Genomic DNA, 22,481 nt, shown 5'->3' on the forward strand with positions numbered 1-22,481 from the left:
GGGGCACTGCCCGGGCACACTCGGGAGCCGCGACCCCGCAGGCCGAGGGCCGAGCCGGGCGGGGCACTGCCCGGGCACACCCGGGAGCCGCGACCCCGCAGGCCGAGGGCCGAGCCGGGCGGGGCACTGCCCGCGCACACCCGGGAGCCGCGACCCCGCAGGCCGAGGGCCGAGCCGGGCGGGGCACTGCCCGCGCACACCCGGGAGCCGCGACCCCGCAGGCCGAGGGCCGAGCCGGGCGGGGCACTGCCCGCGCACACCCGGGAGCCGCGACCCGCGCCGCCGCTGAGGGGCCGGGCCCCGCCCCGCCGGGGCGGGCGCGGCGCGGAGGCGGTGCCGCAGAAATGGCCGGCGCCGAGCGGGGCCGGGGCCGTGGCAGGGGGCGGGCATGGGCGGTTCCGGCTCCGTGATGCGGCTCGGCGTCGCCGCGCTGCCGCGGGATCGCTCCTTCCGCTGCCTCCCCGCTCGGGACGAGCGCTGGGAAGCGCCGCCGCCGCCGCGGGCCGGGGCCATGTTGGGCGGCGGGGCCAGGGCGGCCAAACCGTCCTTCGTGTCCTACATCAGCCCGGAGGTGCGGGGCCGGGCGGGCGGGGCGGCCTCGGGCACCCCGGCCCGGGGCGCGGGGCGCGCTGTGCGGGGCAGGGGAGCGGGGCCAGGGCCACGGTCAGGGCTGGCGCCGGGCACTGCGGGGCTCAGCCTGCCCGGGCTGCCCCGAGGGTGAGCGGCGTGGGAAAGAACTTAAAGAAATAGAGCTGGCTGGTCGGAGGAGTTGTTTCTGTAAGCCGTGGCCAGGTGTCGGGCTGCGGCTGTTCGGCCCGTAAGGTGGGACTTTCCGAACCTGTTGTTCTTATTGTCCCTGAATAGCGTCACTTCACTGCTCGTCGAGCTGCTTGCTATCTGTTCCGCCGCTGGAAATCCCTGGATATCCTTCCTGAACAGCTCGATGTCGAATTCTTGGCAGAGTGTATATTTCTGTGTGTGTCTTTTGTATTGTACTGCCTAGTCTCCTTTCACTTATTTATCGAAACTTACGCTGGCGGTTTGATCGAAGTGACCTTAGGCTCAGTTTGCTGAGGTCATCTTGTTAGCACATGGTATTAGGTTAGCATTGTTATTCTGTATTCCATCATTCTTATTCTTGGTAAACAGCTGTTTTCTAGGAAAAACGTTTGATTAATATGGGCCATAAGTGCTGGGTTTTTTCCGCCTCCTAGTTCTTTAAGATCTGTCTAACAGATTCTTCTTAATCGTTAATTCTTTTGAGAGCTTAAGGAAGAGGTTTTTGTCAATCTTGTTAGTTAGTGCAGAGTCTGTCACTGATAGGACCTTGGTGAATCTGCTGTTTTTTATTTTACACTATATCTGAGGGAACAATCAGAGTTGTTATGGCCAAAATCAGCTGTGGTATTTAAAACTTAAGTCCTTAGTTGGTGGTAGCAGATCCGGTTTTATATGTTTTTCAGTACTGGTGGCTTGTTGTTTCATCAGTTTACTTTTAAAAGTTTTATCTCCTTCTTGTATTTCCAAGTGAAAACAGATGTAAATGATAGGTACAAATATTTCTGGAGTCAGCAAATAAATCCCTGTCTTTCCTTTTCACTTCTGGAAAGTACCTTGAACAAATACACAAGAAACTGGATTTTGTGAAAGAAACAACTTCACTTGTTGGACTTACTGGAAGACATTTCACCATTTAAATGAGCGTAGAATATGACTAAAGCTTGCTAGAAAAAATGGCTGGTTGGAAAGGGCACGAGTAAATATATACATAGTGCAGCAAGATACCAAATAATAAAGAGTACTTTAATTTGATTTTAAGTGCAGTAATGTAATGCTTCAAATATGATCCTGATGGCTGCAGGAAGAGTAACTAAGGTATTTAACATGGTTTCAACATTGTTTTAAAATATCTTGATCCAGTAGACATTGCAGTCATTAACTCTTTATGTGTTATTGCTGCTTTTAAACCTCTCTGTATTTCATTTAAATTTAAGAATTTCACACATTGTTGCAGCAGGAACTGCTTCCATAGAATGATTTCTGCCATAGAATGGGTGTCCTGTTTGCACCTTCAAAGACACAGTAAAACGGAGGTCTGATGTGATTAGCAAGTAAAGCAAGTTTGACTCTGCTGTTGACAGCCTATGACTGCCTTAATGGTTACACAGGAAACTGAAGACTTTAGTGGCTTTTATGAGGATTAAAAATAAAATTTTAGGTACGCGATGGAACCTGTGAGTCTACTTTGGTGTCTAGAAAAAGCATGTTGCTTAAATATCCTAAAGTAAGCAGAAATGTGCGTCTCTCACAGAGCTGTGTGCACCCAAGAAAAACAACTTCCTGAACACAGGTTTCCTGTACAAGTTAACTTTCATGTAGTTGAGTTTTAAAAGGAACTAGACTGATAAAGCAGTGGAAATTCTAATTCCTCTTATGTGGAACATAGTTTGGTCAAGTGGGGGCTTTCATAAAGGCATTTTAAAACTTCCAGGTGCTTGGGGAAGACATACTAGCAACAGGTGTGATGCTTCCTCTGGCAGGCCATGTCAGAGGGTGGGAAACAGCATTTCAGGGACTTCATGAGTTTGAGATTTCAGCTGTGTAGGATTAGAAATAGTGGTGGACTTCTCCATCAATTTGCAGAGCCTTGCCTTGAATCTCTTTGTACTTACTGACTGAGGCAAGATTTCCAATCAACTACTATGCAGTGCAGAGCAATAGACTAGTGTTAGCTGTAGCCCTCCCTTGCCTGCAGCCTCCAGCTTCTGTAGTGTTGTCCTGGTTTGCTTGGAAAGCTGTTTTAAAGCCTTAAACTGCTGCTTCCTGGTTATGGGAGCCCTGCAACAGGGAAATTAACAGGTAGAGCTGAGTTTTGGTTTAGCCCCACCTTGTTTAGTCCATCTTCAGATACCTGAGGGACACAGTAGGCAATATTCTGAGAAATAAAATGAAGTCAGCTTTAAGCTGCTGTGTGCGCTAATTTGAATATGAAAAGAAACAGGAACTCTGTTCATGTTATTATATGGCCAGATGGAAGCAACGAGTGAAAAGAAAATGCTGTTTATTAACAGTAATTTCTGCTGTGAAACCCCAGAATGTGTGGAAAAGCAGCATTTTTAACATCTGACTAAATATAACCTAGTTAAGCTCTACTGTTTGGAACTGCAAATCAATCAGTGGTCTGTTGAGAGTGAGACCGTAGGATGTTGATATTAATGACACACTTCCCCTCAGGACAGACTTGGCTATCCTGCAGGAAGTGGGGTGAATACTAGGGTATAAAGTTAATGTTTTGACATTTCAGATCACAGTATATGTGTCTGTGGAGACAGTGAAACAAGAACCAGTGAATTACTTCATGATTTCTAACTCTTTCAAACTTCAAAAAATGAAGTTATTTACAGGTTAAACAAGCTAGATTGTGTTTTCCTAAAAATCTTAATTTGCATAAAAACTTGATTTCAAATTTGATGTCAGGTTTAAAGTTGGTATTTTTCCATGTATTCCTTAAAGCTGAATTCTTCATATTAGTTCGTATGGGATGTTTTTTTCCTGTGTTAGCCTTTAAACTATGGAAGAGGTAGTTCTGCTTCATGCTGCTTGTCTCTGAAACCTGGGATACACCACAGACTGCTGAGGGTAACTTTCATACCTTGTGTGCTTTGTCTCTCAGATCCTGTTGTTAGCTCATAACCACCGTGAATACGTCTTTGTTGTAAATCTTGGTACAATATTGTGTGTTCTGTAGTGATGAGCCTTAAAAAAGTACGTCTCCCCTTCAAAACTGGAGTGGTGGAGTTGAAGGGTGGAGTGAGGAATAGGAGTTGGTGAACAGCTGGGCTGACATGGGGGAAAAAAGGCGTTGATGTCAGAGGAGATGAACAGGACAATGTAAGGAAAGAGGAAAGGATAAGAGATGAAACGGATGGGGAAAACACGTGCTGTGATCTAATAGACTTCTGGATAATGGAGCTGTGGAAGGAAGGAAAACAAGCAGTTAGAGATTATTCTCAACAATGTTATTAAAGTGTAGTAAGTCTATGCTCTGGGTTGCATGACATGCAACATGGGATTAGGCTTGTTTGACGAACAAGGAGTCCTTCAGAAAGTACCAGGTATGTAATGTGGTTTGTTTCTGGATGCAAAGTAGATACTCAGCATTTGCAGGGGTCTTTCCTCTTCTGCATGGAATTCCTGTGGAACTTTGCCACAAAAGTTTATTTTACTCAGGAGCACTGTATTCACTTGTTGGAGCACCGCAAATAATTTGCAAGTATTTTGGTACACGGTTTAGCTTTCACAACTGCTAACTTTCTTAAGTATGTGTTTATCTTTTCTCACTCCTCTTTTAGTGAAGCAAATATGAAAAAACAGATGCTCTTAGCAAACTTCACCAGGATGTAGAACTTCCCTGTGCAGAACTTACTTGTGGAAAACTACATAAAAACATCAAAGTATTTAGTGTTCTTGCACCATTATTTGCTGTCAGCTTTGAAAGCTGTCATCTGTTTCAGCCAATACCCTTGATACCCTGGAAGTGATAACTTGTTCCTTCATTATTTGAATCTTTCAATCATGTTTTCTCAGCATGTTTAGTAAAAGTCTTGGTTTTCATTGTCATAATTACCTGTGGCACAAATGTCCAGCTATGGGTCAGTGGAAACATTATTGTGGGGTAATGTAGGTGCAGTGTTTACAGTTTGCAGCAGCAGATTCTATGGGTGGTGGCTGTGCTGGGGGTGATGAGCAACATCCAGTAGCAGTAGGCACATATATATCTGTTTGTCAATGATGAAAAAAACCCAGATTGTCTATGAAGATCTGGATTCTGCATGCAGGGAATGTTTTTCTCTCTTTACATATTCCCAATATACAGTTGTTTACCTTCCTGTGGAGTGAGAGGAATTGCTCTCAGTTGTGGTGACGCTGTAGAACAAAAAGCAGAAGTCATTTGGGATTCCTTTCCTGCTCCAGCTGTTAAGACCCTGTTAATATAGTATAGCTCCTACCTGACATTTTTGCCCTAAACTCTGTTGCCTCGCTCATGCCTTCAGCACTTGGGGAAGACTCGTCTCCCCAGACAGACTTGAGGAAAATATTTTAACCCTTTTAAATATATTTTTTTTTCTGGAGGAGAGCTAACTGTAGTCCCTGGCTATTGCAAACTGTGCAGTTGTTCCTTGTATTTGGGTAAAAAAACAAGAGAACTTTCCTTAAGTAAAACAGTTTTTGGTTTTCTGTTAGCAAGAAGGAGGGTGTATTATGAATTAATTTGGTATGATATGTCAGCTTTAAGTTTTGACATGATTTGTGACTCTCTGCTGTTAAAACTGATAATTAAAGGGCATTGCCATATTTCCTACCATGGTTTGAGAGCCTGCAAGAAGGAATGTAGCACAAGGTAAGTGCACATCTGAAAAGCATCTCTTAGAAAGGAGTTTCTAAAACCTTCAGCAGAGTTGAGGTCTTTGCCTCAGAAATTTTAGAATCAAAGTTAATTTTCCTCATTTGCTTGGTGTGCTATGGGTGACTGCTTTTAACTGTGATTGGTAGTAGGGCTTCCCATGTTGTATCTTAAGTAAGAATTGACAAAATACTGTTTGTGGCATTCATAAAAGGGGAGCTACCCATGAAAGAAAAGCTGTTTATCTAGAAGTCTGCATGGCTTTCAGTGATCACATATGGAAAGTACTTGCATGCTTAGCGTCAACAGATGGTCAGAGGGTGAAGATTTCTGAGGTCCAAATTTATTCAGTAGCTTGCTTTTGCTGCTTCCCTTTCTTTTGTTTCTGTGCTCATCTGACCTGTTGATGAGCCAGTTGTGCTAACAATAGGCATTAACAATAAAACCAAATGTAGGACAGGTGCATGCTTCCCAGCTGATTTTACAAACCAAATTACATCACCGTGTTGTCAGGCAAAACCAGGGATAAAGGAGTGGATGGGTGAGTCTGAACGTGTGACAGATGAAAGGGGTGTTAAGCAGCATGAATTGAAGTGTCAGCAGGCTCTTCAGTTAGTGGTAAAATCAGTGTTGCCCCAAAACTTACATTCATTATAAAAATAAAGTTGAAACAGTGTGGAGATGGCAGCTGAATTTACATGTGTGTTCCTACACAACTTGAACTGACTCATGGTGAGTTTTCTTGCTGAAGAAACCTTCTCGCTGAAAAGAGCAAATACAAAATGTGACAATAGTAAAATCTAATGTATTTTAATACCCTCTCTAGGAGAATGAGTGCAGCAGCATGGATTCTTCAGCATCACTCATGGCTTGAGGTCTAGCTATCTCTAGCATATATGTATCAATGCCACCTTTAATATGTTTATGAATTTATTGTGGAAATGTAGATGTTGAATTTCAAATAGAACTCTTCTGGAGGCTTAACTCTTGGATTCTGTTGAATGTTATAGGATTTCTGCCTGTCATAAGCACTTCAGTGTCTGTAGGCTTTTTCAACAAACTGAAACTGAATTTTACAAGGTGATCTCAGTGTTTGTGGTCTCTAATCTGCTGTGATGCAATTTAGTTGAACTTCTAACGCTGTTCAGAAGATAACCAATTTTAACTTGTGAAACCTAAACTTGTTCAAGATTATTTGCTGTTGAAATCCATTAAAAAAGCTTCACTGCGTTTTAACAAATGTGTGTCGGCTCAAAGAACTTCCTTGGGGTAATTTTTTTTTTTTCCTCCTTCAGTTCAGTTCTGCCAACACTAACATAAACTGGTACTCATGGCAATAAGTACGAGCAGTGTGTGTGCAGGAACAGTAGTTACTACATTCTTTATGGCATCTCCCTAAGTCAGAGGTGGTGGAAAAGCACCTGGCTGGTATAACTGTGTTACTGTTCCATGGAAGTGATCGTTGGCATCTGAGCAGTCTTGCATGTAGTTGGACACAAAGAGTGATTGTATAAGGCAGAGCTGTTAAAGGCACTTGTAAACCCAAAGTTTAGTTTAAAGCTAGCAGCGGTGAGGAGACAACAGTGGGGGGAAGAAAAGGTGTATATTTCTCCTCTGAATACAGAAGTATTCAGCTTAAGTCATAGTAACATTTTAGTGAACTTTTTTAGCTGAAAAGCCTGAACTTTGATTAAATGTTACTTCTACAGCATCCACACTTAGAAGACAAAGGCAGGAAACTGGGATTTGTTTTCTCTGTTGGTTATCAGCTGTAGTTATGGATTTCTTTCTTCATACCACTACCACTTTCATTTTATAACATTTTTCTCTTTTTGGCCTATCTTGAACATCTCTGCTGTTCTCAGGATGTGGTTTCCTGGTGATTTTAGCTTTGCTGTGCAGCCTTCAAACTTAGTTCTGGGTCTTCTGAGTGTGGACAGCAGGTGTTTATATGAATGGTAGAGGCTGTTTATTTTTGTGCTATCAGGGGCTTTTGTTTCTCTGCATTTAATCTAGCAAAATTATTATTGCCTATATCTTCTTTGATTGCTTGCCTTGAATTGCAGTGGCTGACTCTGGATGTTGGTTACAAACTAAAATTAACTTGCTTACTGCTGTGCACCTGGGGGAGTTTCCAGTTAACTAATGATTTTCCAGAAAGACTCCAATGCATGCAAAGTGATTTGGATTTGGAGGAGGGAATTCTGAACAGGCTGAGCAGGAAGGGTGTAGCATCTCCTACAGTTTAATAGTCTTTTGGCTGGAGTTTTTAGCCCTAAAATTTGTCAGTGCCTTAAGGCACTGTCAGTGCCTTAAGGCACAAATAAGTGACACAGAGAACTTAATATGTTTGTTCTGTGCAATTTGGATCCAAACGGAAGGATAACCTGTAACCAGGTATTACCTCTCAGCTGCAAGATCCTGAAATACCTTTCCATATAGTCATGTTAGTGCTGTTTAAGTAACTTTTGTACTTTGATTGAAATAATGTAAGAAATCAAAACAGGGAGTCATGGATAAAACTTGAAAAACTGGACGGTACATTAGAAAGAGTAGCAAGTCATACATGGAAAAGCTTATGAATGAGCTGGGGGATGGTGCTATAATACTAAGTTTATGCTTATCCATTTAGGTGTGCTGAGAAAACTTAAAAAATATTTGTAATGTTTTATTTCTGTCTGTTACACAGAAAGTGCATTTTTTTGTGTCTTCACAAATGCATGTAACTGACACTGTGGATGTCAAAACACTTAATTACTTAGCAAATAGATTTCTGACATTAGGTGGAAAGATAAAATTGCAGATGCACACTCCTTTCGTTTAGACGGCTTTTTTCCTTAATTTTAATTTGCCAGAATGTGAGGTATTAAAGTGGGAGGGTATAGTTCTTTACAGTATGTGTTGGTGTGATCTTTGCAAAGTAATCATTACTCTTTTCCTCTTTAGGAAATACACATAAAGGAACCCATAGAAAAGGAAGTAAATCCTCACTTATTACCAGGTAACCATTGTATATTAATAGACTTAAGTAATAAAAATTAGTGATTAAGAAACAATACTTATATATTTCCATGTCTGCAGCAAACACTCATGTAACATAAGTGTCAAAAGTAGTAAAATACAGGGTTTGGTTTAACAACCCATGCAGGTTGAAATGTTTTTAACATTTCTATCTGTATGGGATGTTGAAAACTCAATAAAAATAAAATTTTTTACAGAGTACTGTGTCCTCAGGTAAGCTGCATGCGGAGAACTGAATACTTGAGTTTGCCCCATTTCTTAGAAGTTAAAGTTGGGTGGGTTTTGTTTGTTTGGAACTGAAGACAAGAATTAGAGGAAATTTACTTTCTAGTAGCTTTTCCTCTGCTGTGAGTTACTTGAGCCTTCAAATGTTTCATTTACTGTTAAGATTTTCTCTTGTAATTTACAATTATTTCTTTTTAAAAATTATTTTCCAAGATAAGGAAAGACAAAATACATGTAAAATTCCCAATAAACTATTGCTCTTCTGTTGGGTTTCCTACATTTTTTGGGAAGAACCAAGAGTCTGTCTGATCATATCTATTAAAACTTTACTTTCTTAAATTTGAAGTTCAGTTCCTGTAATTTTTAACATGAGAACTTAATTGGCTATTGTTTATGCAAACTTGTGTTTGAGACTTTCAAAATAGCCTTCGGACCTGTAAAATAGTCAAAGCTATGAAAAAATAACTATGATGAACCTGAAATATCTAATTCAAATGTTTCAGCATTCTTAAAGTTTAACAGTAAGGAAGACTGGAATAATTTTCAGCTTGTTTATTGGCTATATAAATTGCTCTTGCTGCATTTTGTTTTCAAGTATCCACTCAAATGATTGCTCTTCTGCCATTTTGAGTAGGCCATGACACAGGTACCTCTGGTTACAGAACTCCCAAACATCTGCAGTTCAGGCCTTCTGGAATGATGTTAGTAACTTGGAAGGCTCTCAATGTGCTGATTCCAGGAGCTGCCTGTACAGTGGCTTTGTGTAACAGTGATGAACTGTCTTTAGGCATACAGTTCTGAGAAGCTGTCCTGAAGTTATTGCTGCATTTGAGATAACAATTGAATAAATTCAATTGTACATGTCAGTTAATGCTGCAGGTCAATGTTTCTTCTCTGCAGGTGAACTGCTGCTTTGTGAAGCCAGCACAGTGTACAAGTATATGCAAGAAGATGGGTCAAATCGTGGCACTTATGGGAAACTCGTGTGCACAAACTTTAAGATTTCTTTCCTTGATGATGATTCTGCTTCAGATGATAATGTAAGAAAACAAGTCTTATAATTATAACTAAACAAGCTCTGCATAAATAATCATATCTTTCCCTCATAAATATGCAGAATGAACACAAATGTGTAAAATTTCCTAATGGATGCAGAATAACTTGAATCAGTCTGCATCTGTTTGATCCTTTCTCAAGCTCTAATGACTATTTTAAGCAAAGGCAATGTGAGCATTTATGTGGACACTTAGATGAGACATAGTTTATAAGTCTTTATATTTTGTGAATTGGAGAAGCTAAAGTTAAAAGAACCCATTGTTTTGAAAACTAATCAACAGTTTGTTTAAAGCTGATTTTTGACTCTTTGTCTTGGTAGCCTTTGTGGAAGTGTAAGTGTCTCTGATGATGGATAACAGCTGCCTGATTTGACTTTGGGCTACATCTGCAGAATCATTTCAGGCTGTACAAGACTGAGTAAGCTAATACTCAGCGGAAATGCTCTGAAAAATTATGTGGCTCGGTAAAGCTCTGAATTTTTTCATAGTCTGGTGTTTATTGAAAATATTTAAAACCCAGTGCGGTTGAGCTTGCAAACACTGAAAAAGCTAAAAACTTCCCAAATCTTAAAAATAATTTCAATCATTTTTCCTTTGGTTTAGGTGCTCAAATTGAGCTGTCAGAGGAGAATGGTAATGCCACAGTGCTTTTGATAAGCTTAAACATTGAAATAGTTTAGTCCATTTAGGTGTTAGAAGTGAAAAGAGAGTCTAGTGGCTTTCAAGTCCAAGGTGATCTTGACAGTTAAGGACAATGAGAATAATATGATTTGACACACGTTGATTTTATTCAGACATTTCTTGGGCTAAAATTTCACAAAGTTTAAGTATTAAACTAAGGCTTCTGTAGCCAAGTACGGATTATTGGACCTTCTGGAATTAATTAAGACAAAGCTGCAGAATCTTTTGACGTAAATCTCAAGTGATCTGTGGAAAGTTGGTAATGGCCATACTAATTTCTGTTCCCTGCTGGCTTTGAACCTTGGGTTTATAACATGCTAAGTCAACTATATTTATTTTAACAAAAGTTCAATATTAGCTACCTGCTTCAGAGTGCTGCAGACCTGGAAGTAACTTGATCAAGGTTAACTCTGTTCACCATAAAATAGAAATTGCTGACATAGTATACATCAGCTGTTTGGTAATGAAATTGAAAATAATAGTGTTTAATTGTGGCATCGCTAAAATGCCATTTTTAACTGAACTCATGGAATGGTAGAAGTGAAGGGAACTCCAAATCGCTTCAAGTTTGGTTACACAGTAGTTAAAGTAGTTGGGTTGTATGTGTCTTCACTTTACCCAGTGATAAATCTGACTTTAATGTTGGAATGTTCTTGGGATGCTTGTTCTTTTAGGAGACTTTGTATTTCCTGCCAGGTTCCCATAGCGAGGAAACTTCTCATAAAAGGGCTTGGATTACATGAAGTTACTGTACTTCCTGTTTACTGCAGTGATTCTAGTTTGAAAAGTGACTCTCAATAGAAATATATGCTTTGAAGCTATCTGAAAAGTAAAAACTCTATCTACATTTCAAGCACGGCTGAGAATTAAATAAAGCTATATTGTGCGTGTAACTTGCATCTGTTTCTATTTTGATAACTAGTCTTCAGTGTCCTGCCTTATACAGCTTATAAGAATAAGAAATAATGCTGATATTAGAACAATGTATGGAAAGCCCTTACTTGGTAGAAGGTGGTACTGTAGTGTGACATTTCTGTGATTTTTTTTTTCATGTTTCTAGGAACCACAATTTAAGAATAAGATTGTAGGAGAAAATGATATAACTCTGCAATGCGTAGATCAAATATATGGAGGTAAGTCAGTTTTCTACCCCTAGGAGTCTTAGAAAGTGCTGGTGCTCCCTACTAGTACTTCAAATTTTTAAAACCCAATAGATTTTAATGTAGTAGTTGCAGTTATATTTAATGACGAAATGACAGATAAAAAAATTATCAGAACCTAGTCTTATCCCTCAAGTTTGCCAAATTAAATTTTATTTGATTAAATTAATTTGATTAATTGTCTGCTGCAAGAGACAAGACGATTCCTTCAAAATGCAGTGGTTCACAGCAGAGAGTGTACTGTGAAAAGTCCCTAAATTGGGTAGACAAGGATCTTCCAGTGTATCAACTATTTCTGTAGATATAGGTGTATTCACTTCATTTGAGCAGTAGTAGCACAGGTACCGAATTCTCAAATAGTTCTTTTTGTTTGTCTAAGGGAACTTTGTTTTATGAAATTCATGATGTCTTCAGCATATTAAAGAAGATAGAAAAGGAGGTTTTAATTGCCAGCTAAATTGAGTGCTTTGCATCAAGGCTTAGAGATGTGCCAGTGTTGCTAAAAAAGATAAATGAGAATGGGGCTCATAATTTTAAGTAGGGGAAGGCTTTATTGAGAATCCTGTTCTTGGACTAATTATGAGTATTCATGGTGTTTATAAATGGTGATGTGGATTTGTGAAGCAGTGAACTCAGGCGGACCAGTGAAGACGGTTATGAGGTGCTTTAGTTTTATGTACAGTGCCCCAGCTGGCAGCACATGAGGTTGTGAAATGGTACTTTCTCAAAGTGAAGTGAGCAGAGGTTTGCCTTGGGGACTTCATGGTGGTTAAAAAAAATATTTTTAAGGAACTTAGAATGATCTCAGATGTCTGGGGACTTCCCCTTAGGTAAAACTACTAAACTTTTCTTTATGTATCCTGAAACTTTAAACTTAGTATGCAGTCAGAATGTGAACAGATATGAGCACTGAACAGCTGGTTTGCTGCAAATTTGCCTTTTGCCTTGTATGAAGTAATTTGATGGGTTTTAAAAGAAAAGGTTGAGTGTATTAGCACAAGAGCTTGCTAGCACAGATTGTGTTGTAGGATGCTTGTTTCATCATGAGAAAACTTGGGCTTGAATTGGTTTCTTGAGAATTCTGGTAAGTCAGTCAGGGGCAACTTTATCAACATACAGGTACCTTTTTGATATTTACTTCACTTCTTAATTTTGCAGTTTATGATGAGAAAAAGAAACTGCTAACAGGACAGCTAAAAAAATACCCAGAGAAGTTAATTATCTACTGCAAAGACCTTAGAGTATTTAACTTCTGCCTGAGATACACAAAAGAAGAGGAAGTGAAAAGAGTAAGTATAGTAACTTGATTTGCTTTTCTATTTTTAACTTGGTGTTGGGTGTTGTGAGGATGAGGGAAGGATGAAGTTCACTCTGAGATCCCTGAAACGTGAAAGTGTTTTCTGATCATTTCCAGCTAAGACAGAAAGTAAAATATTGATTTCATTAAACATTTCATTATGCACAGCAGTTAAAAGATAGGTGCAGAGGCTCTTTAAAGAAAACTGGAACTTGAGGATGCTACAGGAAATTCGCTCCAGCTCAGGCAATCTGTAAAGCTGTTCTATTTGTGACATGTAATTTCATTGTATTTTAGAGTTCAATGTAGTGTTACTTTCCTGATAACTTCAGTTTTTTTGACAAGTTAGTCTGAACTCCAAACTAAGAGTTAACTAACTTCATTTAAATAAGAGTAATTCTGGGGGTTGAACATACATAATACTACTTAGGCAAAGTAGGTACAGTGTCTTGCAGACAACAGAGGAGCTATCCTAAAAGGCAGATTTTAGCTGTTGGGGATAGAACACATCAGTTTTGTTTAAAACCTGGATGGAGGGGTTGGTACAAAAAAAAAAGACCCTTTTTTTATACTGACAGTCCTGGTGTGTGTTTGGGTGTTAATTTTGGGTTGTTTGGTTTTTTTTTTTTTTAGATTGTCAGTGGTATAGTTCATCATAGCCAGACTCCTAAGCTGCTTAAACGTTTGTTTCTGTTCTCTTATGCATCAGCTGCTCCAAACAACACAGGTAAATGGTTTTTTTAATCTGCTTGTTGCACAGTTAGTTTGTTAAGCAGTCTGTGATGTCTGTAGTTGAGTTTGTGCTCAGCTTATGGCTCTGTCCTGCTGGCAGGTAGCCTCAAAAGATTTATTTTTCTTTTGTAGTACATTGTTAGGTATGTTGCTAAGAACCTCTAAATTGTTTCCTGTTGGTTTTGGTGTCCTTCAGGAAGTTGCACAGAAATTTTCCAAGCAGGAGTAGCATCCCTGGATTGAAGATTTACTGTGACTAAAATGGGCAAATGCTTTTCATGTGGTTCATCTAGAAAATACTTTGCTTGTTTTATCAGTGTGGTTTTTCTTATGTATTACTGCTGTGAACCAGACTTCCTGCTCTTAATTCTGAAATTACTGCATTTGCAGTGGCATCCTTTGACAAAGTATTTCCCTTTTTGCTCTTATTTGCAAGCAATATGCTTCTTCCAGCCAATTACAAAAAGAGCATAGGTTTGCAAGGCATCTGACTTCCTCTTATATCTGACTTATTACATAATCTTCCCACTTGATCAAATTTGGCTGAATAATACATTAGACTGCAAAATTCAGGATAAAAAAATTGTCAGTTCACTTTCTAACATACCGTAATTCAAACTTTAGCTGAAATAATAGTGCTATTTTGAATTAGGAACCTGATCCTTAGTGCACCAGCAACACTAATTCCTTTCACAGAGAGAGGTTTTGATCTGTGCAAGGTATTAATGAAACACTTAGCAAAATACATCAAGGAGTTTCAGGACCATTGAGGTTAGAAGAAGCCTCTGGAGATTATCTATGTTCTTGTCCACATGCCTCTCTTCAGTAGGGTTAACTGCATCAAGCTTAATCATGTCCAGTTGGGTTTTGAGTATTTCCAAGCATTGAGACTCCGCAGCCTTATTGGACAGTTAGTTTTATTGTTTGACCCTCCTTGTAGTGAAAAGCATTATTGTTATATATAAGTGGGATTTGCTTGTGCATAATTGCTTGTGCATAACTGTCACTGAGTCTGGATCCATCTTCTGTACTCTCCTCCCCTGTTCCACCCCCAGTGTTTATACACACAGAGATTGGCCCCTGCTGAGCCCTCTTTTCTGAGTGATCCCAGCTCTTCCTCTCCTCATATCAGGTGCTTTGAGCCCTTTAATGGTCACAGAGATCCTTCACTGAGCCTGGTCCAGGAGCCTTCACAGGGGAGCCCAGCACTGGGCACAGCCCTCCAGCTGCGAGCAGTGGTGGCTTCATTCAGCTGGTGCACAATGGCTTTGTTAATGCAGCTCAGGAACACACTGTCTCTTTGCAGCTAGGAAAGGCACATTGCTGGCTCAGGTAGTTCCTGCAGGCTTCACCTGAAACTGGTGTTCTGTTTCAGCTACAAGCAATGGAAAAGACTGCAAACTTTTGCAGGCAGAGACTGAGGCTGGGAGAAGCCTACTCCTTAAAGCAACATTGAAGTGCTGTCCCACAATTCTTTTCCTATTTTAATAGCTGTTTTCAGTAGTAAGTGGCTAGGTGTCATTCTTCATAAAATTATTACAGAATATGCCAAGTAGACTGTTGAAATTGTTTTTTATGCTTCTCACAGTCTGATACCTCTAAAGTCTTATCTCCAAGAGCTCATCAATAATGTTCTGCTCTGTGCTGTAAATTTTTCATCTACCTTATCTTCTTACAGTGGAAAGTTTCAAGTTGCCGTTGTGCCTTCCATGGAAATTATAGTACTGTTTGGTATTTCAGTGTTAGCTGATGTTGTAGAATGTTACTTAGTTCGGATGTGTGCTTAAAACAATTGATGTTACTCCATAAATTATAAGGTTATTATACAAGATTTGAGCTAAATCAAGCTGCTGTCTGAACTGTTCCTGAGGTGGTTAAGTAGAATGACAGGGAAGATTCTCAGTTGAAGGTATTGAGATTAAATTGGTGTAATTAATTTTCTGCTTTTATTGATTGCCTGATTTTATTGATTGCTCTATTGATTGCTCTATTCAATGCAAAACTATTCATGAGAGAAAAATGAACCTTAAACAAAATGCAATTATCTGAAATTTTTGTCAAAAGATTTTTGGAATGATTGTTAATTCTGCATTTAAACTACAGTATTAGAGACCAGTCAGCTGCATTAGTATAAAATGATATTTGCTGCTTAGTATCCTGCATTATAGGTTGGATATGAGGACAGTCCCTGCTGTATGGAAGTTCTGTAACAACTAATTAGTTTCTGCAGGAGAAACTGTTCCTGAAGTTGTCATAGCAGTATTTGACAGAATATTGCTGTTAAAGATCAAACAGGCAGCATGGTGTACAGAGGCATTTTGGCTTTGACTCAAGGCTTTCTGTACACAAGAGGTTCTGCTTGCTTACCTTAATAGCAGGAACAGGCTTACTTAGGATTGCTTTCGTGTTAGAGTTCCTGACAGTCTGAAGAGTTAATATTATTGATCTGACAGATGGGAGAAACCAAACTGTGATGTTTGAGACCCTCGAGGACTGGCGTGATGAGTTGGAGCGGACCAAAGGGAATGTGAAATACAAAGCAGTGACTACCAATGAAGGCTACAGAGTATCTGAAAAGTAAGCTTGCCCAAGTCAATAGTGAACTTTGGACTCATGAAAATCAGTGCTACCTTTGATGCTGGGATTATACAGTTATTAGCAAATTTTTTTAGGATGCTTTCCATTTTTATTTATGGAATAGTTTGGTCTGCAATCCCAGGAGGTGATCCTGCACAACCTCTGGTTCAAGCACGGTTAACTTCAACATTAGGTTCAGACTACTCAGAACCTTGGACAAATCAAGCTTTGAGTATATCTAGGAGTATAGAATAGAAAATATGTGTGTCTAGGACCTACACTTCTGTCATACTTGTTAGGATGACACTTTCTCAGTCCTGTATCTTTACTGTGGTAAAATTCCAAGTTACATGCACTGGAGATTTTCCACTGTTTTAGTTGGGAGGGGGCTGGCTGGTGAAAAGTTAACTGGTTTAAAGTAAATCTGCAAAATGTGCTGGTACAAGTTGTGTTGTTTTTACAAGGTTAGCTAAGTTTAGCTGAGCTTGGCTGCCAGTTTAGCTGAGTAACACTTACTGATGAGCCCTTTAGCATGTATAGAAGGCATTGTACTTATACTGTTGTTTCATAGTCAAATCTTGAATGATTTCACAGACCTTGGAAACTAGTATTTCAGAGTCTTAACTATTTATTCTAGAACTCTGTCTTGGGAGACTCAGATTGAGTTTAATGACTTACCTTTGTTGCTTCTCTGGGCCTTGAACATAAATAGTGTTGGTTGATGCTGGAAAACCTTCCTATATTAAATGATATTCTTGAATTAGGATGTGAACGGCTTAACAGGCATGGAAACAGAACTAGTAATTTAATACCGTAATGGTATCTTTTGAAACAACAAAGCATGAGAGAACAAGGTGGTCTTAGCAATCAGTCTTAGAGGTTACAGTTAATTGCACCTTTGCAAAGGGAGGGGAGTGTTGCAATGAAAATAGTTAAGACCTCAAGGTTGGGAAAAAAGTCTTATTTAGCTGAAAATAAAGGGACAACTTTGAGGACAATAGAATTATCTAGTAGAAAATATTATTGTAGCAAGGTGAATATATAATTAGAATTTGAGCTAGAACACTCATCATCATTAAAAATAGCTTGGAGATTCTTCGTTGTTCAGTTTCTGAGACCAAGAAATTCTTCTTTATTGTCTTAGGCTGCCTTTGTATTTTGTTGTTCCCATATGCATTTCTGAAGAGAGTATCTTGAAGTATGAAGGCAGAGGCATTCCTGTAAGTATATGTCCATGGCTGAGGGTAAGACTCTTACTGACACGGCAGAATTTCAATTAGCATTGCAGATGTTACTTCATATTGTTTTCAGAACTTGTTTTTAGTAGTTTACATGTATATGTGGTCATCTACAGAAGGGAAACAGATGTTGGAAGGAGAATGGTTGATACATATTTCACCAAACAGTGTAATATGTAGCAAAACTTATATATAACATATACATAATGTAACAGCTAAATATGTATTTACTGCTCACAGTTCCCATTTACTAATGTCTTATAGCCTACATATATTACTAGGCCTGTGTGTCCATCAGCCTGTTTTTTATGAGACTGCTGAGTGGCATCTGGCTGGGGCAAGATGTAGGCCTTGAAATGCTATTTGGATATTGAGGTGAAGATGGTGCATGTAAGGTGTAGCTGAACACCTCCAGTTACCTGGCTTGGGTTATGGTAAGTGCTGTGGCTGTGATGATGCTGCATTTTTACAAAGTCAGGTAGCCCAACTGAAAAACTAGTTCTCCCAGTCCAACAGAAAATGAAGTTAAATATACTGTTTTGCAGCCTGTGGCAAGCTGAATTTGACTTCCTGCCTTGTACTTCAAGGGCCAGTAAGACAGAGAAGATGGAAACAAAGAGCAAAGTAATCTCACTTGTGAGATCTTACCTTAGTTGCTGTGTGTACTTTAAATTTGACAAGGAAAACCATGTTCATTTTGTGCTCTTAAGTTAATTGGTCCATGGAGGAGATAGTACTGTACTGTTCTGCCTAAAGGTCAGGGTAATTTGGTTCACTTTTTCTTGGAGACTCAGAGACCTATTACACTGGCTCTTACATAGAAACAGAAGTGTTTGGGATTTTTTATTCCATCTTGTGTTCACAGAGCTGTAGGATAGTTTGCACCTTTAAACATCATCTAGTCTAATCCCCCTCTGGAATGAATCAAAGCATTCTCCTAGGTGCAGAGCCCTGTCCAACCTGGCCTTGAATGTTTCTGGTGCATATACCACCTTTGTGGAAATCCTGTTCCTTCCAGTGTTCCAGCACCCTTCTTGTAAAAACTTTCTTCCATATATGTATTTCTAAATCTACTATCTTTTAGTTTCAAGCCATTACTCCTTGTCTTGTCATAGCAAGACATGTTAAAAAGTCTTTCCTCATCTTTCTTATAAGCCCCCTTTAAGTAATGAAATGCCACAAAAAGGTTCCCAAAAGCTTTCTCTAGGCTGAGCAGCCCCAATTCTTCAGTGTATCGTCACAGGAGAGGTGCTTCAGCCCTGTGACCATCATTGTCTCTCCTTTAAACTTGCTCCAGCAGGTCCCTGTCCTTCCTGTGCTGGGACCCCGGAGCTGGCTGCAGAGCTCCAGGTGGGTCTCACCAGAGCAGAGCAGAGGGGCAGAATCCCCTCCCTCCCCTGCTGCCCACGGGGCTCTGGGTGCAGCCCAGGACACGTTTGGCTCTCTGGGCTGTGAGTGCCATGGCTGGGGCATGTCCAGCCTCTCACCCAGCAGCACCCCCAAGTCCTTCTGGGCAGGGCTGCTCTGGGTCTGTTCATGCCCAGCCTGTGCTGGCACTGGAGGTTGCTCTGACCCGGGTGCAGCACCAGAAGTTGGTTTTGTTAATCCTCATGATGTTCCTGTGCACCTGTCCTTGAGCTTGTTCAGGTTCCTCTGGATGGCATCCTGTCAAATCACCTCAGTGTGGTGTCATCTGTAAATTTGCTGAGGGTGCACTTGATCTCATTGACTGATGTCATTGATAAAGGTATTAAATAGCCCTGGCCCTAGTACAGACCACTGAGGAGCACCACTCATCACTGATCTTCATCTGGACATTGGAACACTGACCACTACTCTCTGGATGTGACCATTCAACCAGTTCCTCATCCCTGAACAGTCCATGCATCAAATCTCTATCTCCCCAATTTTGAGAGAGAGAGATATTGTGGGTAACCACGTTAAAGACCGTACAGATGTCCAGACAGATGACAACATCTGTAGCTGCCCACTGTTCAGAGGCCTCATAGAACTCTTCTAACTATTTCCAAACTGTTTCTGTGAAGCTAGTGTCAAGACAGCTGGACCATATTAAATTGGTTTGAGAAGGCAATGGAAGGACAGCATAGTAATTTTTTCCACTCTTGATGATTGTGAGGTTTCTTTATCTTTCTGAGGTGCGCCTCTTGGTTACTGTAAATTGGTAGCAGAACTTCAACTTCCTGATTTCATTTGTGTAATATTCCTGATGATAATGATTCTTACCCCTTGTTTCAATGCAAGTTTACAGATCAGCTTGAGAGCTTCAAGGAGTGAGTATGAATGAGGAAACTATGTGTAAAGGGAAGTAAGAAGCTCTGAGGACTGATTTGCCACAAGAAATACCTGTGACCGTGCCATCTGATTCAGCTGTGGAGTGTTTAATACTTTATTTCATATGCCTAGATTACTCTTTATGCATAGTTCACATGGAATAACATCAGTGCAACACTCAACTATTGAGTGTTATCTCAAGGCTGAAGTATTAGAAAAACCTATCATCCGCATGGAGAAACTGACAGATAATGTATATATAAGTTACTTACAAGTTCTATCTTGCTGTGGCATATATTCTGACATAATTTGGCCAAATTTTTGATCAATTTTTTTATCTGTGAGTTGAGAAAGTAATGTTTTGGCATAATTTGACATTTTATATTTCCCTGTGCCTGTGTAAAGCCTAACTTAAAACTTGCAAGTAATAACATAGTGTACTCAGGCATTTGATTTTGGTGCAGGTGTAGGAGTTTGCTTCTGTTGATGGTGTTATTAAAAGCACTGAAAACTCAGTGAAGCAAAAGCACAGAGAAATTTTGAAGTCGCTCAATCACTTGAGCAGATACCTTGTACAGAACAATTTACTAATTTTTCTCACCTGGTAAATGTCTTTCTGCAGATTTGGTGTTGGTCTTGCCATAACGGTGCTGCTCTTCTCAAAATGTCTGCATTTCCCAAAGAACAGGATGACAGCACTTCACAAATGCAAAAAGCCTTCTTGGATGGGTCAGTAATAGCTATTCTGTCCACAACACTTTGCTTGGTATGGACCTTGCTTCTCTTTTTCCATATATGCTATATCTTTTAAGCTTTCACACATCAGGAAACAAGTTCTATATCTGAAAGTAGTTTGTTGTAGTGGAACGTGTTTAATCTCTTGACCCAATGGCATTGGTCACTTGTGCAGGGTTGGAACTTCACCGTAGGCTTTTTCCGTGGAAGTACACACAGACATATTTCTGAGGAATTTGTATAAACTGTGATGTGTTATTTAGGTAAAGCAGCAGCAAAGCCTTTAGGGTTTAATGGCTTAATTGTTTTGCAAGTAAGAGAAATGTAGATTCCATGTCTAAAGTGCATTTGCAAACTGAGTTTTTAAGACTCTGCCACCTTCTGAGGGCTAGGTTCATATTCTTAAATAACTTGAGAACAGGTGATCTAAAACACCTGAGACAGCCTAAGCAATTCACTGCTGCTGCTTTCAGATGTGAAGGCAGACAGCACTTTTTCAGATGGGGTAGTGAGCTGAATTAGTTCAGCAGTTTGAAAAATGACAAGTTTAACTTAAGAGAAGGAGCACAGCTGTCTGACTGTTATGGCAATGACTTTTTGCCCTTTAATTATGGCTTTGGTTTTTTAACCTGTTGTTGTCCTGGGCAGAATTTCTCTCTCAGCAGCCACCTATTCTATTGGACTCGTATGTACAGTCTATACATTGAACATTGGCTCCTTGCTCCTCATAGATAGAGACCTGTTAATCACACAGAGCTAATAGAAAACAGCTTGATTGGGCTCTTAAAATGGATTTTGTTTATAAAATTAATTATACTTGCATAGGAAGGAGTTGTGGCCCTTTCTGCAGAGTCTCTAATATTATTCTACCCAGAAATAGGAAAGACTATATGACTTAGAACTGTCTTTAATGCTATTTCATGATGTGAAATTAAATAAAACTAGCAGTAAGCTGTAACAAGGTATCCTCTGATATTTTGATCATTTCTCCGTGGCTATTTGAACCTGGGGCAGTGTTGCTGGTTTTCTTCGCTGTGCAGTACTGATGTTCAATCATGGGAGTCTGAAATGTATCTACAAACTGGTCATCAGGATGTGTTAAAGTGCCATTACAGTAATAGTCTGAACTCAGGCACAGAGCAGATATTTACAATTAGCAGTTTATCTTTTCAAAAAAGCTGTTCAGAACCTGATCTTCCAGGTTAAGTTCTTTACTGCTTCATTTAGAAGAATTACTGTATTTAGCCAGCAATTACTTTCCCTCACTTATCTGATCTGATGCATCTTCCAGTAGGTCTGGTAATCCGTGTTTGTGACGTGGGCCCCTGTAATTCTCACCTAAAGCAGGTTTCTGTGCTACAGCCTGCAGGAAGCAAAGCACTCTGTCCTGCCTGGAAAAGTGCCCACACGGCCTCACTTCTGAAGTATGAGCTAGAGCAACTTTTCCCAGGTCTTGGTAATAAAGAGGCCAATGTGAGAGCAGATGTCGTTCCTAAGTTGATGTTCTTGTGAGCTCTGGAACATGAATGAGAGGGAATGTTCTGCATCCAAGCCAAACACCATCTGGCCTGGTATATTTTCCCTCCAAGTGGAAAAAAAAAAAAGGTAGATATATAGGGAGGTGCAAGATACATTGTCTTGTTTGAATCCAAATAATTTCCTTTGCTTGTGTGTTTCATTGGAAGACCTGACAGCTAGGTATCAGAATCTAGTAGGCAAAACTCAAGAGACATTATAAACTGCTGGGATGTTTGGGCGTTTCTGTCCATCTCTTCTTTCAGGATACAATTCTAGCAGCCTCCTAGTAAAGTGATTTTCGTGTGTGTAGTGAAGAAAGTACCAAAGAAACAGTAGTCAAAATCAAGTAGCGCTTGTAATATTCATAACTGCACAAATAGGCATGAGTATAATTTTACTGGTGTCATGGTTAAAAGCATCAAGTCTTGTTATAAGCCTGTAGGCAAGCTTCAAGACAGTACTTAAAAATGAATGGAGATCACTAGTGTTCCAGAGTGTCTATCTTTTGGTATTACAGCTCTTTGACAAATCGTGCCTATTAACTTT

At 40.0% G+C, this 22,481-nt stretch overlaps 1 protein-coding gene across 3 annotated transcripts in view; it reads left to right on the forward strand.

The window, feature by feature from the left end:
• Positions 1-465: 465 nt before the first annotated feature.
• MTMR12 (myotubularin related protein 12) overlaps positions 466-22,481 on the forward strand; it is a 33,181-nt gene continuing 11,165 nt past the window's right edge. For all 3 annotated transcript variants that reach the window (XM_040090443.2, XM_040090445.2, XM_040090444.2), the window contains exons 1-9: positions 466-571; positions 8,351-8,405; positions 9,551-9,690; positions 11,447-11,519; positions 12,705-12,835; positions 13,477-13,570; positions 16,029-16,152; positions 17,297-17,372; positions 20,305-20,411. In XM_040090443.2, coding sequence (XP_039946377.1) covers positions 512-571; positions 8,351-8,405; positions 9,551-9,690; positions 11,447-11,519; positions 12,705-12,835; positions 13,477-13,570; positions 16,029-16,152; positions 17,297-17,372; positions 20,305-20,411 — 860 coding nt within the window. In that variant the 5' untranslated portion in view covers positions 466-511. The remainder of the gene's footprint in view (positions 572-8,350; positions 8,406-9,550; positions 9,691-11,446; positions 11,520-12,704; positions 12,836-13,476; positions 13,571-16,028; positions 16,153-17,296; positions 17,373-20,304; positions 20,412-22,481) is intronic.

This window comes from Hirundo rustica, chromosome Z (genome assembly GCF_015227805.2).
Source record: "Hirundo rustica isolate bHirRus1 chromosome Z, bHirRus1.pri.v3, whole genome shotgun sequence".
Taxonomy (NCBI): domain Eukaryota; kingdom Metazoa; phylum Chordata; class Aves; order Passeriformes; family Hirundinidae; genus Hirundo; species Hirundo rustica.